At 41.0% G+C, this 16,902-nt stretch overlaps 1 protein-coding gene across 1 annotated transcript in view; it reads right to left on the bottom strand.

Moving 5' to 3' along the window:
• Nucleotides 1-16,902, bottom strand: part of stoml2 (stomatin (EPB72)-like 2) — a 64,394-nt gene that overhangs the window by 27,476 nt on the left and 20,016 nt on the right. Inside the window, exons 2-4 of the mRNA XM_078550443.1 lie at nucleotides 15,929-16,081; nucleotides 4,081-4,180; nucleotides 674-732 (exon numbers count right to left, since the gene is read on the bottom strand). Of these exons, the coding sequence (XP_078406569.1) occupies nucleotides 674-732; nucleotides 4,081-4,180; nucleotides 15,929-16,081 (312 nt within the window). The remainder of the gene's footprint in view (nucleotides 1-673; nucleotides 733-4,080; nucleotides 4,181-15,928; nucleotides 16,082-16,902) is intronic.

Below are 16,902 nucleotides of genomic sequence, written 5' to 3'. Positions count from 1 at the left end.
CAGACACCATCCCTTCCTCAGCTTGTCTGCTGCTGAAATCCTCAACCATGCCTGTGTTACTTCTCGACTGGATTATTCCCACACTGGTCGGCCTCTTATGTTTTACCCTGAATATATTTCACGTTGGATCCTAATGTGCACCAAGTCCTGTTTACCCTTTAACCTTGTGCTTGCAGGCCTAAGATTAAGCAACATCTTGATTTTAAAATCCTTGTCCTTGTTTTGAAATCCCTCCAAGCCTTGCCTCACCTATCTCTGTAATCACCTGCAGCCTTGCAACCCTCAGATATCTGTATTCCTCTAATTCGGCCCTCTTGAGCTTCCCAAATTTTTCGCTTCATCATTGGCGGCCATGCCTTCAGCTGCCAAGGAGTTAAGGCTCTGGAATTACCTCCAAATTGCTACGCTTTTCTACCTCTCATTCTCCTTTAAGACACTCCTCGTCGGGCCTGTTCCTTGTTCTTATGTTTTTAATTCATTTTATATTTGAATGCAATAAAAACTAAGCTTCTTTCATGACACAAATTTGCAGGAATGCCAAAATTTATAAGACAGCTAAATTTATCACAAAACAATTAGTTTAATAGTGCTACAACAGTTCACAAAGGCATGAGGTTGTCTTATTTTATTAAAAGTAGGCAATGACAAAAATTACAAACATCACTTGAACTACCTTGTATGGGTCCATTATTCGTAAATATAGTACACCATCAATCTGCAAAGTCACATTATCTGCAACAGTGAATGAAAAATTGTGAATTTTACAAATGTTGATCAACATTTGATTGAATTTCATTCAATACAGTTGTTAATGAAACTAACAGCATTGAACAATAGCTCGTGTCACCCAACACTAAATCTAGGCATTTCACAACTATTAAACTATGAATGCAGACAAGATTAAAGAATTGAAAGTTAAAATGGTTACACCTCTGCATTGTCAGACCCCTGTTTGAAAAAGGGGGAGGGGGATAAACCTGGTAACTACAGGCCAGTCTAATGTCAGTGATGGGAAAACTACTAGAGACCATTGTTAAGGACAAAAACAATTCTCATTTGGAGCAGCAGTCAGCTTGGCTTTGTTAAAGGCACATCATATCTGAATAACCTGATTGCGTTCTTTGATGAAGTAACAGATTGATTGATGAAGTTAGTGTAGTAAATGTGTATTTGGACATTCAAAAGGCATTTGACAAAGTACCACATCATTGACTTATTCAGAAAAAAAAAGTATATGGTATCAAAGAGATGGTGGCAACTTGGGTATGTAAGAGGCTAAGGGACAGTAGTAGGAGCATAGGAACAGGAGGAGGCCATTCAGCCCATAGAGTCTGCTCCACCATTCAATACAATCATGGCCGATCATCCATTTCAATGCCTTTTTCCCACACTATCCCCATATACCTTTATGGCATTGGCATTTAGAAATCTGTCAATCTCTACCTTAAACATACTCAATGACTAAGCTTCCACAGCCCTCTGGGGTAGAGAATTCCAGACTTACAGCCCTCTGAGTAAAAAAAAAATCTCTTTATCTCGGTCCTAAGTGGCTTCCCCCTTATTTTGAAATTGTGTCTCTTGGTTCTAGACTCCGCAACCAGGGGAACATCATACTCGCATCTACCTAAAATACTACAGTAAGTATTTTGTAGTTTTCAGTGAGATCACCAGAAACTCTAAAGAATACAGGCCCAGTTTCCCCAATCTATCTTCATAGGGCAGTCCCGCAATCCCAGGAACAAGTCTGGTGGACCTAGTGGTGCACAGAAGTTTATCTGACTGGAGAGGAGTATATCATCAGGACCCAGTGGTCTGCATTAGGCATACTGCTTTTAAAAAATTATATAAATGTCCTGGACTTGGGGATAGGGAGCACAATTCTGAAGTTCATGGCCGGTGCAAAACTTGGCAACGTAGTAAATAGTAGCATAGTTCAGGAGCACATGGACAGACCAGTGAAATGGGCAGGCACATGGCAGATGCAATTTAATGCAGATAAGTATAAGTGATGCGCTTTGGGAAGAACAACATGGAGAGGCAGTATAATCTAATTGATACTCTTTTGAGAGGAATGCAAGAGCAGAGGGAACAGGGGTGCAAATCCACAAATCTTTGAAGTCGACAGAGCAAGTTGATAAGGCAGTTAAGAAATTTGTGGGATACTTTGCTTTCTAAATAGGGGCATTAAATGCAAAAACAAAGAAGTCATACTAAGCCTTTATATATCTCTGGTTCGGCCTCAGCTGGGGTATTGTGTACAATTCTGGGCATCACACTTCAAGGCCTTGAGAAGGGTACAGAGGAAGTTTAGCTCAAAATGCCAGGGATGAGGGGTTTCAGTTACATGGGGAATCTCCTTGGAGCAGAGAAAGTGAAAGGAAAAGCTAATAGATGTGGTCAAAATTATGTGAAATTTTGACAGAGGAAATAGGGAGAAACTGTTGCTTCTGGTAAGTGGGTCAAGAACCATAGGATATAGATTTAAAATAATCAAATACTCAATTTGGCAAAAGAGCCCGAAGGGAAACTAAGAGAATTTTTTTCATGCCGAGGGTTGCTAAGAATTGGGACACTACCTGAAAATAGTGGTGGAATCAGATTGCAGAGGAATTTTTGGAAGGCAATTGGACACATACTTGAAAAGGACCAATTGGGGGAAAAGGCTGGGGTGCAGGACGAAATTGGATAGCTCTTTCAAAAAGCTAGCACAAGCATGGTGACCTGAATGACCTCCTGCTGGGTTGTAGGTTCCTATGATTCCATGTTGACTGGCTCCCTGTGGCTTGCCAATGCTGCTCTGTGGTCAGTTGGAATTTTGTCAAAGCATGATCCAGTCCATGCTAATTTTCCATTCAGGTTTCCGCCCCTGCTGCGGTACCAAAACGGCTATCATCAAAGTCACGACTGACATCCTATGTAACTGTGACAAAGGTAAACTATCCTTCTTCATCCTTCTCAACCTGTCTGCAGCCTTTGACATGGCTGACCACATCATCCTCCTCCAATAACTCTCCACTGTCATTCAGTTGTGTGGGAATTCACTCGCCTGGATCCATTCTTATCTAACTGTAGACAGAGTATCATCTGCAATGATTTCTCTTCCTGCGTCCCACAGCATCTATCCTTGGCCCTCTTATTCTTCATTAACCTGCTACCCCTTGGCAATATCATCTGAGAAAACAGCATCAGTTTTTACATGTATGTTGACAACACCCAGCTCTACCTCACCACCAGCTTAGCCCATCCATACTTCGTTATTTCTGGGCTAGTCTCTGTAATCTCCTCTAAACCCATAACCCTCCAAGATATCTGCACCACTCTAATTCTGGCCTCTTGAACAACCCTGACTTTAATTGCTCTACCATTGGTGGCATCTAAGTGTGCCATCAGCTGCTTAGGCCTCTCGAATTCCTTCTCCATACCTCTCCACCTCTTTCTTCCTTTAAGATGCTTCTTAAAACCCATGTCTTTAACTAAGCTTTTGGTCTTCTGCCCTAATCTCACCTTACATGGCTCAAGGCCAAACTTTGTTTCACTATGCTCCTGTGAAGTGCATTGGGAGGTTTTATTATGATAAAGGCGCTATATAAATACAAATTGTTGGTACTTGTTATTTTCCCTGGTTGAATAGCCAAGATTGGCAACAATACCCAAAGAAACAAGAATGTGATTAGCTGAGCCCACATCTCCTAGAACACAAAGAATTTTAAAATTCTCCTGTCATCATTGATGTGGAACCTTCTTAATGGTTTGGTCTAGAAATATAGTAGTTACGTCATACACCCGAGCTGTGAAAACCTCAATGAGGTGTTTCTCTGCAAATTGAGCACTGAGCATGGAAGAAGCAGAGCACCCAGGCAGACAATCAGTTACCACAGCAACCTCACCCAAAAAGGATTTATCCATTTGATGAATGAGCAAATTGACGGACAATAGCTGACGCAGAAACATGCCACAGCTCCAATTACATCATGCTACATGAATACTGCATGTTCCATATATTGCACAAAGTTTATAACAAGCATATTATGACAACTGTGTGAAGAAAATTCAAAATTAAAAATTGAATTAGGCACTTACCTAATGAAACTGCAGATTGTTCTGGAATATCAATAACAATTTCCTTTAAGCTCTGTACATATCTTATCCGATCTACAATTGGAATCAAGAAATTCAAGCCCTGTGTAAAGGCAACAATAATTCATTTAGGACAAATATATACAATATGTCTATTTTCATGACATAAAGGCCCCAAAGAAAATAGAAAAATCTTAAGTCTTAACGCACAGTAGTAACCAATGAAACAAATTTGAAGATTGGTTCACAATTTGAATTGGACTGCAGAAATGACACAATCTGTGACTGTGATTTTTGACTTCTCCTTCCTCTCCTCAAAAACTCCATTTGACAATTCCATTGCCCTTTGCTAGCTCGCTTTTGCTATTCAGCTTGAAGGGATTGCCCTGGTATAGTTAATTTCTATTCTGTTTGGATGAACCCAGTTGATCCAATTTGATCAATGGTTCTTCTCTTCTGTTCTTTTCTGTCTCTCTGCTCAGTCATCTGCAAAATCCCTCAAGGATGAACCCAAAGCCACCTTCTTCTCCTTATTCCTATGCTGCCCCTTGCTGATATCACCTGCAGGCATGGATCACCTGTGCTGATGAAGCATAGGTCCATCTTTCCAGCACATTTGTGCTGTCAAACCATCTACCTGACGTAAGTGTTTGATCAGTCGCAACACCTGACAGAGACCTTGCTATAAGTAACTCTCCCCTCCTCAGCCACTTACTTAGGCTGATCAACACTATTTGCAATCCCAGCATCATGTTTGATCTTTGATTGATCAACAAGCCCTATTAACATAGAAACATAGAAAATAGGAGGAGTAGGCTATTCGGCCCCTCAAGACTGCTCTGCCATTCAACGAGGACATGGCTAATCTTCTACCACAACATCTTTCCCCACACCACGTCCCTTGATGTCTTTAATATCTAGAAATCTATCGATCTCTGTCTTGAACATATTCAATGACCTTCACAGCCCTCTGGGGTAGAGAATTCCACAAATTTATGACCCTCTTAGTGAAGAATTCCTCCTTATCTGTCCTAAATGGCCTACCCCTTATTCTATCATGCAGACTTTTCTTTGTCTCATGTTTGAACCTGCTGTAGGCTAATTAGTAGAAATGGATTGCCATGGTTAGTTAATAGGAACATAAGAAAAGGAGAAGGCCATTCAGCCTGTAGAGCCTGCTCTGCCATTCAATACGATCATTGCTGATCGAACACCTCAATGCCTTTCACCCACACCATCCCCATAACCCCTTACATTATTATTACTCAGAAATCTATCAATCTCTACCTTAAACATACACAATGACCAAACTTCTCTAAGGTAGAGAATTACAAAGATTCACAACCCTCTGAGTAAAGAAATCTTTCCTCATCTCGATCCTAAGTGGTTTCCCCCTTATTTTGAAATTGTGTCCCCTGGTTCTAGACTCCCCAACCAAGGAAAACATCTTATCTGCATCTATTCCTTTAAGTATTTTGTAGAAGGAGATCACCTCTCCTTCTTCGAAACTCTAGAGAATACAAGCCCAGTTTCCCCAATCTCTCTTCATGAGACAGTCCCGCCATCCCCAGAACAAGTCTGGTGAACCTTCATTGCACTCCAGCTATGGCAATAACATTCTTCCTGAGGTAAAAGGTCCAAAACTACACACAGTACTCGAGGTGCGGTCTAACCAAGCTTCTATACAATTGAAGCAAGACTTCGCTATTCCTGTATTCAAATCCTCTTGTGATAAAGGCTAACATTCCATTAGCTTTCCTAATTGCCTGCTGCACCTGCATGTTAGCTTTCAATGACTTATGGACAAGGACATCCAGGTCCCTTTGTACATCTACACTTTCTAATCTCTTACCATTTAGAAAATACTCTGCATATCTGTTACTTCTACCATAGTGGATAATCTCACATTTTTCCACATTATATTCCATCTGCTTTGCTCTTGTCCACTCACCAAATCCTCCTGTGGACGCTTTACATCTTCCTCCCAACGCACATTCCCACCTAGCTTTGTATCATCCGCGAACTCGGAAATATTACATTTGGTCCCTACATCCAAATCATTGATATATATTGTAAACAGCTGGGGCCCAAGTACTGATCCTTGCGGTACCCCACTAGTCACAGCCTACCAATGTGAGAATGACCCACTTATTCCTACTCTCTGTTTTCTGTTAGCCAATGCTTAATCCATGCCAGTATATTGCCTCCTATTCCATGTGCTTTTATTTTGTTAATCAACCTCCTATGGGGGACTTTATCAAAAGCCTTCTGAAAATCCAAGTATACTACGTCCATCGACTCTCCTTTATCAATTTTGTTACCAACATCCTCAAAAACTCCAACAAGTTCATCAAACATGATTTCCCATTTGCAAATCTATGCTGACTATACCCAAACAGATCATGATTATCCAAGTATCCATTTATCACATCCTTTATAACAGTTTCTAGAATTTGCCCTACTACTCATGTAAGGCTAACAGGTCTGTAGTTCCCTGTTTTCTCTCTCCCTCCCTTAATAGTGGGGTGACATTTGCTATCTTCCAATCTTTAGTAACTATTCCAGAATCTATGGAATTTTGGAATGATCACCAATGCATCCACTATCTCTATAGCAACCTCTTTCAACATTCTGGGATGCGGAATATCAGGTCCTGGGGGCTTATCAACTTTCAGTCCCAATAATTTCTCTAATACAAACTTCTTACTTATACTAATTTCCTTCAACTCCTCATTTTCCCTGGTCCCTTAGATCTCTAAATCTGGGAGATATACTGTATCTTCCTCAGTGAAAACAGACACAAAGTAATCATTTAGCTTCTCTGCCATTTCTCTATTCCCCATTATGAATTCTCCTGACTCTGCCTGTAATGGACCCACATTTGTCTTAGCCAAACGCTTCCTTTTTACACACCTATGGAAGCTTTTACAGTCCATTTTTATGTTTTTTGCTAGATTGCATTCATATTCTATTCTCTCTTTCTCTACCAGTTTCTTGGTCTTCCTTTGCTGTATTCTAAAAACATCTCAATCTACTACTTCTGGAAACTTTATAAGCCTTTTCTTTTAATCTTATATCATCCTTAACTTCCTTTGTCAGCCACGGTTGACTGACTTTTTTGGGGTTTTTGCACCTTGAAGGAATGTATAGGTGCTGTAAGCTATGAAATAGTTCTTTGAAGACTATCCATTGCCTATGTACAGTCATACCTTTTAATGTATTTTCCCAATCCGCCTCAACCAATTTATCTTTCATCACAGAATCACACAGTGCAGAAGAGGCCCTTCGGCACATCAAGTCTGCACCGACACGTGAGAAGCACCTGACCTACCTACCTAATCCCATTTACCAGCATTTGGCCCATGGCCTTGAATGTTATGACGTGCCAAGTGCTCATCCAGGCACTTTTTAAAGGACGTGAGGCAACCCGCCTCCACCACCCTCCCAGACAGCGCATTCCAGACCGTCACCACCCTCTGGGTAAGAATGTTTTTCCTCACATCCCCCTAAACCTCCTGCCCCTCACCATGAGCTTGTGTCCCCTCGTGACTGACCCTCAACTAAGGGGAACAGCTGCTCCCTATCCATGTCCCTTATAATCTCATACACCTCGATCAGGTCGCCCTTCAGTCTTCTCTGTTCCAACGAAAACAACCCAAGTCTATCCAACCTCTCTTCATAACTTAAATGTTTCATCCCAGGCAACATCCTGGTGAATCTCCTCTGCACCCCCTCCAGTGCAATCACATCCTTCCTATAATGTGGCAACCAGAACTGCACACAGTACTCCAGCTGTGACCTCACCAAGGTTCTATACAACTCCAACATGATCTCCCTACTTTTGTAATCTATGCCTAGGTTGATAAAGGCAAGTGTCCCATATGCCTTTTTCACCACCCCACTAACATGCCCCTCCGCCTTCAGAGATCTATGGACACACAAGCCAAGGTCCCTTTGTTCCTCAGAACTTCCTAGAGTCGTGCCATTCACTGAATGTTTCCTTGTCAAATTACTCCTTCCAAAGTGTATCACCTCACACTTTTCAGGGTTAAATTCCATCTGCCACTAATCTGCCCACTTGACCATCCCGTCTATATCTTCCCGTAGCCCAAGACACTCATCCTCACTGTTAACCACCCAGCCAATCTTTGTGTCATCCGCAAACTTACTAATCCTACCTCCCACATAGTCATCTATGTTGTTTATATAAATGACGAATAATAGGAAACCCAGCACAGGTCCCTGTGGTACGCCACGGGACACTGGCTTCCAGTCACTAAAGCAGTCTTCTGTCATCACCCTCTGACTCCTCCAAATAAGCCAATTTTGAATCCACCTTATCAAATTACCCTGTATCCCATGTGCATTTGCTTTCTTTATAAGTCTTCCATGTGGGACCTTGTCAAAGGCTTTGCTGAAATCCATATAAACTACATCAACTGCACTACCTTCATCTACACACCTGGTCACCTCCTCAAAAAATTCAATCAAATTTGTTAGGCATGACCTCCCTCTGACAAAGCCATGCTGACTATCCCTGATCAAACCTTGCCTCTCCAAGTGGAGATAGATTCTCTCCTTCAGAATTTTCTCCAATAGTTTCCCTACCACTGATGTGAAACTCACTGGTCTGTTGTTCCCTGGCTTATCTCTTCAACCTTTCTTAAATAGCAGAACCACATTAGCTGTTCTCCAGTCCTCTGGCACCTCCCCCGTGGCCAGAGACGAATTAAAAATTTGGGTCAGAGCCCTTGCGATTTCCTCCCTTAGCAGTCTGGGGCACAAATCATCCGGACCTGGAGATTTGCCCACTTTTAAGCCGGCCAACACCTCCAATACCTTGTCACTCCCTATATCAATTTGCTCGCAGTCTCTCTCCCAGAGTTCCATACCTTCATCCTCATTCTCTTGGGTGAAGACAGATGTGAAGTATTCGTTCAACATGCGTTCATAATTTCCTTTATTCAACCTTAATGCCCTTGCTTCAGAGTGAACTACCTAATTTTCAAACATAATGTAAAATCCTATCATATTGTGGTCACTCATCCCTAAAGGTTCTTTTACAACAAGATTATTAATTAGCCCTTTTTCATTACATAATACTAGATCTAAAATAGCCTGTCCTCTAGTCGGCTCCTCAACATAATGCTGTAGAAAACCATCCTGAACACACTCCAGAAACTTGTCTTCCACAGCATTAGTATAGTACTATCAACAAGATGCGCTGCAGGAATTCATGAAGGCTCCTTAGGCAGCACCTTCCATACCCATGACCACTACCATCTAGAAGAACAAGGGCAGCAGAGAGATGGGAAGTTCCCCTCCAAGTCACTCACCATCCTGACTTGGAAGTATATCGCCGTTCCTTCACTGTCGCTGGGTTTAAATCCTGGAACTCCCTTCCTAACAGCACTGTAGGTGTACCTACACCACATGGACTTCAGCGGTTTGAGAAGGCAGCTCCCCACCACCTTCTCAAGGCAATTTGGGATGGGCAATAAATGCTGACCCAGCCAGCAAAGCCCACATCCCGTGAATGAATAAAAACAAAATTGTGCTCAATTGGTTTACCCAGTCTATATGCAGACTGAAGTCACCATGATTACTGTATTGCCCACGCTACACGATTCTCTCATCTCCTGATTAATACCATGCCCCATATTACCACTACTGTTTGGTGGCCTATAAAAACTCCAACCATTGTCTGCTGCCCTTTGCTGTTTCTTAGCTCCAACCAAACTGATTCCACATATTGTTCTTCAGATCAGATCTGATCTGATCTGATCCCTTATTATCAGCACAACTCCACCTCCTGTTGTCTGTCCTTCCTAAACGTAAAATGTCCTTGAATATTCAGTTCCCAGTCTTGGTCACCATGCAGCCATATTTCCGTAATAGCAATCATATCATAGCTATTTACCTCTATTTGTGCCTTTAGATCATCTACCATATTGAGAATGCTGCGCGCAGAGTGCCCTTAACTTTGACTTTTTGACATAATTCTGCTTTCTAAGCATCTTACTCAATGCTCTGCTTTGTTTCTCCTGCCTTCTAATTTCACTACTACTTCATTATTATTATATCATGTGATTATAAGGATGGTTGAGGGCAAACTAAATGGACTTTGTTCTTTTTCAGTCTAGCAATTTCTATGTTCTGACATCATCTTACTTCCACCTTTGCAAAAGTGTCCATCTTCAACAGATTCAATTACTCCAATAACCCACTTGCTACGTTTTCCTGTCTCCATTCTCCATAAAATCCAACTTGTCTAAAATACATCTGCCTGTGTCCCGCCCCCCACACTCCCATCATCCCTGTCCTCACTGGCCCACATTGGCCTCCTGTCCCCAACAAATCCAATTTAGTATTCTCATTCTTATTTTCAAATTCCTCATTACCTCACACACCTCTATGTCTGCAAAGTTCTCCAACCACACTTACCTGCCTGCACCCTTTGGTCCTTCAAATCTGGGCTTCTCTGCCTCCTCCCTTTATTTCACTACTGGTAGTAGAGCTCCAGTTGCTGGAACCCATTCCTGAAATTGCTCCACCTCTCTACATCTCAGTCTGCCTTTAAAAATCTTATCAAAACTCATCTTTTTGACTTGGCTTTCCTTCACCTTTCCCAAACTCTCCCTGTGCTCGGCATCCAATCATCTGTAAAGTATCTTGGGACATATAATATGTTAAAGGCGTTTATATAATTGCGATTGTTGTACACATTGCTCATTTCCATGTGTTCCACATAACAGAAGATAAGGAAATAGGTAACCAAGTTAATTTTAAATTTGCTAATATCATATCACTATTGATTTTGTCTTTACATTGTAATACTTTTGCTTTCTGTCCATTTGTCAAATAGAGGAGTATGATTCTTAAATTGTAATATCTTAAAATATCGACAAGTGTAAGGGAATTTTAAGCTACTGAACATTTGAACTGAGACCAAACCTTCACAGAAACAGCAGGAAAGTTAATAGGAGACATATGCAAAAAAAGTGTAACAGCAGCATAGGACAGGCAGAAAAGTTCTCTCTGTATGAGAGAGAGGAGGAGAGAGCAAGAGCGAGACAGAGAGAGAGAGGGAGCGCAAGAGAGAGAGAAAAAGAGTCCATTCATTAATAGGGGGTTCTTAGAAGCTTAATTAACGTAAGCATTGGCATCTTAATGATGGAATGAACCCTGACAAATGCCACAGCCTGGCACTGCAAAGATAGGGAGTGCACCTCCTGTCGTCAAGCTAAGGGAGTAAGAAACAAAGATGTTTAGAAGGTTCAATTTTTTTCATCAATGTGTATCATTGCATAATCTACAATAATCAGCACTTGTGAGAGAACAGCTCAGTGATGTTACAGGAGGCTGCAATCGTCAGCCAGTCCACAATTAAAGCAATCATTTAACATAATTCTCACAATCCTACTTTCCTGACTCAATTCACAATCAGGGCACATGGTAGATTCACAGGATATGACTCATATTCCAAACACTAAAATAACCATAACTCATTAATGTTATAGTCATCATGTCAGTTAATTCACAGAATATATTTTTAAAATTATATCATGTTTCATGAATCTGTGAAGTACTCAGAAAATAAGTTAAATCTGCCATATAATTAGTATTAAGAGAGAATTAAGACAGAAAATAAACACTCAAAATGCTCAGTTTGGGAGTGAAGAAAGGTCAAGTAATGAATTTTACAACCAGTGTTTCCAAGATCAGACATCGATCCTGATTCAGTGGAGCTAGACAAATTCACAGAGATTCTTGTCAACTGGGAAGTTACATTATGATCTTGGTGCATTTGGGCTGAGGTTCAGAAATATTAGCTGAATTCCAACTTCCGATCTACATCCAGTGTTGCTATCATGCTAAAACAAGGGTTGACGACAGGACCCAAATTGCCAACACTTGGAAACCACGCTCCCACATTAAGCAAGTCCAATAAGGAAGCGGGGGTACCTAGCAACCAAGAAATTAATTCTAAAAATAGTAGATGCTTCCAGAAAAGGGAAGGTAAAGGGGATAAAAACCTGAAAATGGCATCAAAAAATAACTTAAGATATCATGCAAATATCAATGATTTAGTTTGCAGTTCCTGTAGCTCTTATAAGTGTGGTGGTGATGACATTTAAGGCAAAATTTCCCAGCAGTAATGTGGCCAAATGGTTTGGTCCTGTGCAACAACGCCTGACTGTGTTTTGTTTTCCACTGGTACAGTGCTTAATCTTTTTTTTATTACTATTTGCTTTAATAGGTGGGTCACATCGGAAGGCTACTAAACTGGTGAGGAATTCAAAGCTGAACTCAGTCATCACATTCTCAAAGACACATTTTCCAGGATCCCTGGAAGGCAATCAGGAGCAGGAACGCTGGCTGTATTCACTCTCCGGACCACAAGTACTGAAGCCAATTTCTTTGGCTGTTGTCCTGGTAAGATCAGCTCACTCAGCACACACCAGGGAACAAACCTGAGCCCTTTTGGTTTGGATCCTTGTACTACAATGGGCAGCAATGGACTTTTACAGGTCAATCATCTCTTGCTGCAAATCCATATAGATAATATGCAATAGTAAAACTCTCCCTACAACCTTCAAATATCTAAATCTTAGCACAAAACGAAGTCAACAATCACAAGTGTTCGGTAGAATCTTACGCCCTTTGAAAAATTTCAGGCGTCTGGACTATTTCTGCGTCTTGACCCTGCATGGGTCAGAGGTGCACTGACAGTTGGAGTCTTTCAGGAGGCAAACCACTTAATTAGGAAGGGAAATTGGAGGAGGCCTGTTAAGGACTGTGGGCTTGTTTTCGAGGTGGGAGACCCAATAAGAGGGCCCACAGCACTGGATGGGTGGCAGCCCCACCAGAAGAGGCGAGCGCCAGAGGCAGGTAGGGGGGCATGAGGGCACATTCATTAAAACTTGGCTAATATTTGGAAAAAACCAGAGGCTTATAGCTTGTAGGGCCGTCAGCGTGGAGGGGAAAATCCTTCCAGTGGCAGGGTTATGGCTGAGGCTGTGATCTTCACACTTTTGTTGCACATTAAGGAAGCCAAATGATAGGAGGCCCCAGTGGCCCTCCTGACTCAGCAGGGGCCAGTCTGACATTGGGGAGCTCCTGGTAGCATCAGCAACTTGTCCTCAATTGGTCTCTTAATGGAGCTAATTGGCTACCTGCCACTGCTGTGCTGACACCATACAAGGCAAGATCGCTTGGAGGCGGGAATAGGTCAGGGAGCCTACAGGATGTGCAAATTTTGTTCTCTGCCCCACTTCCAAATCCGCTTTCATGGGGCCGGGAAGATTCTACCCAATGCTTCAATCTAGATACATGTTTAAATTCTGTGAATATCAGCGGACCAGTTCCGTAGATCTTTCTTTAGAAGTTTCATACAAGTGTTGCATAAAATTAGAGATAATAGCATTTTCAAAGACTATGAACCGTAGTATAAGAACATGCATACGAACATACGAATTAGAAGCAGGAGTAGGCCACTTGGCCCTTTGAGCCTACTCCACCATTCAATAAGATCATGGCTGATCTGATTGTAACCTCAACCCCACATTCCTGCCTACCCCGAAAACCTTTCATCCGCTTGTTGATCAAGAATCTATCTAGCTCTGCCTTAAAAATATGCAGACTCTGATTCACTACCTTTTGAGAGGAGAGTTCCAAAGACTCATGACCCTCAGAGAAAAAATTCTCCTCATCTCTGTCTTAAATGAGTGACCTCTTATTTTAAAATAGTGACTCCTAGTTCTAGATTCTCCCATAAGAGGAAACGTCCTCTCCATATCCACCCTGTCAAGGCCCCTCAGGATCTTAAAGGTTTCAATTAAGTTGCCTCTTACTCTTCTAAACTCCAGTGGATACAAGTCTAACCCGTCCAATATCTCCTCACAAGACAATCCGCACATTCCTGCTATTAGTCTAGTAAACTTTCTTTGATCTGCTTCTAATGCATCTACATTTTTCCTTAAATAAGGAGACCAATACTGTACACAGCATTCGAGATGCAGTCTCATCAGTGCCCCATACAAGTGAAGCATAACTTCCCTACTTTTGTACTCAATTCCCCTCACAATAAACGATCACATTCTATTAGCTTTCCTAATTACTTACTGTACCTGCATACTTGTCTTTTGTGATGCATGTACTAGGACACCCAGATCCCTCTGAACTGAGCTCTTATTCTTCCTGCCAAAATGGACAATTTCACATTTTCCCACATCATACTCCATTTGTCGAACCTTTGCCCACTCACTTAACCTATCCCTTTGTAGCCTCCTTATGTACTCTTCACAGCTTACTTTCTTCGTATCTTTGTGTCATCAACAAATTTAGCAACCATACCTTCAGTCCCTTCATCCAAGTTATTTACATAAATTGTTAGAAGTTGAGGCCCCAGCATTAATCCCTGTGGCACACCACTCGTTACATCCTGCTAACCAGAAAAGATCCATTTATGCCAACTTTGTTTTCTGTTAGATAGCCAATCTTCTATCCATGCCAATACGTTACATCCTTCACCATAAGCTTTTATTTTCCGCAGTAACCTTTGATGTGGCAACTTATCAAATGCCTTCTGGAAATCTAAGTACAGCACATCCACAGGTTCCCCTTTATCCACAGCACATGTTACTTCCTCAAGAACTCCAATAAATTGGTTAATATGAATTCCCTTGAACAAAACCATGTTGGCTCTGCCTGATTACCCTGAATTTATCTAAGTGCCCTGCTATAACATCCTTAATAATAGCTTCTAACATTTTCCCTATGACAGATGTTAAGCTAACTGGCCTAAATTTTCAGCATTTATTTGTAGAATGTTTATCATTCAATGAATTTGATGCAATTTCAGGAAGAGTTTCATAAGGCGCTGAAAGATTGTGACAGGCATGGATATTTCTCCTGAAATCACAACTACTCTCTAAAACAGAACCTAATGATATTCCCAAGAATTTGCTTTGAATTCATGTATTTCCTTGATTAGCAAAGTTTTTTAAAAAAACTATTTCATGTTTTGTTTTCAGCAAATTGATAAGAACCTTTTTTAAAATGGTTTTGAAAGTCAAAAATATTTAGCAAGCACAACAAATTCCGAAAGCTAGGCATCTGCTGGAGCCTCAACTTATCTGACTAAGAAAATGTATCCTGACAGATAATAAATTAACCAAATAGCTATCGTATTTTTGAACAGTGGTCTACAGATCACTAGTTTTTTTTTTAAACATTCATGCAACTGCAGAGTACAACAAATTAATTGTCAATGCAAATCCTCAAGAAATGGTAACTATTACAAAGGGCTCGTCATGTTTTAGGAAGTCTAGGGGGAAGTATTTTCTGTTCGAAGTACTTTCCCAGCCCTATCTGAAAAAAAGATAGTAAATAATTAATATGGTTAATACGTAATATTTTTTGCCTCATACTATTTAGGGTCTTTGCACCTCCCAGGCTTTCTGAATAGTGAAAAATGAACATTGTGTAATATTGGCTAGTATGTTGGAAAAGCTTAAGAGTTAACTTGGAGCCTTGCAAACTTGGAAAGCTGATTTTTGGCTCAGTGTGAAGCACTGCCAAGCTGATACTGTATCTTTCAGGGTCAGGCAGCTCCAAAGTATCAATCTGTTACAAACCATTGAAGCCATGATCAAGGGCACATTATTAGCAGACACACTTAAAATGCATCAAAATGCTTTCAGTTAATAAATATTTTCAAAAACAAAATAGAAACAAACAATAAAGTCAATATTAAAAGTCAATGATTATAGCTATTTATAAGGCCCATGATAATAATAAAACACCCTCTTTACATCGTCTGCTTCAATCAATACATGTTATTACTTACTGGATCCAGTATTCTGTGAAAACGGCCCATTCTTTCTACCACCCATGCCTCCTGTTGTGGAACAAACAGCACAACTGTGTTCATAGGTTGGTTCGATGCCCATCGGTGCTGTGTTGTTACTAACCATGCCCGTGGTATTCCTCTTCTAGAATGCTGGAGTAAACATTAAAATAGAAAATGAGCAACTCCCTTGTAAATAGAATATATTTCTCCATAATTTTGTTGCAAATTGACTCACTGAAGCTGTGATAGACCATGGGCTGAATTTTACGTTTGCAAATCAGGTACACTGCCTCCATGCGCTGACGAAAAATTTGGCGTGATGATGTTGCGACGGCAATACAACGTCATCACACCAGTCTCCCAAATTACAGAAGGCAAGCAGGCATTGAAAGTGCAGCCCACTCTTCATTTTGAAATAACAAATTAAAAGCTATTAAGCTCATTAACATCCCAATCGCCCAGAATTTTTCATTGACTCCCAAAAATGCAATAGGTAGAGATTAAAAAATAGTTTATGATTGTTTTACAGCAACTATGATGAGGCGGCACAAGGGCGTTTGTGGTAATCTGAGCTGTAATACACCTTTAAGAGAACGTGAGCAGATTGACCACGTGACTGTAAGACCCAACAGCTGTGTAGCGTGGGCTACCATGTTAATGTTAGTCTAGAGCTGGGTCTGGTTGGAGAAGCACACACCATGTTAGTGTTCTGTTATTTGTGTAAATAAGCAGCATGTGCTTCATTTCATATTGGTCTGCATCTGCAGTGTATTGTAATCGACTCACCTGTCGATAGATAAGCGTGCAACCGGTTTGCGAGCAAAGCATAGTAGAACATAACAGCGTTAGAAAAGGTCTGCCACCAGAAACATGGTTGAATGTACCAGCAGAATCAGCTGGGAAAGATGGCAGCATCTGTATGTTTTTTTAAGTCGTTTTTCAAAATCTTTTCTAAGCCTTCAATTCAAAAT

Source organism: Cetorhinus maximus, chromosome 1 (genome assembly GCF_964194155.1).
Source record: "Cetorhinus maximus chromosome 1, sCetMax3.hap1.1, whole genome shotgun sequence".
Lineage (NCBI taxonomy): Eukaryota > Metazoa > Chordata > Chondrichthyes > Lamniformes > Cetorhinidae > Cetorhinus > Cetorhinus maximus.
This window is presented reverse-complemented; position numbering and strand designations above follow the sequence as displayed.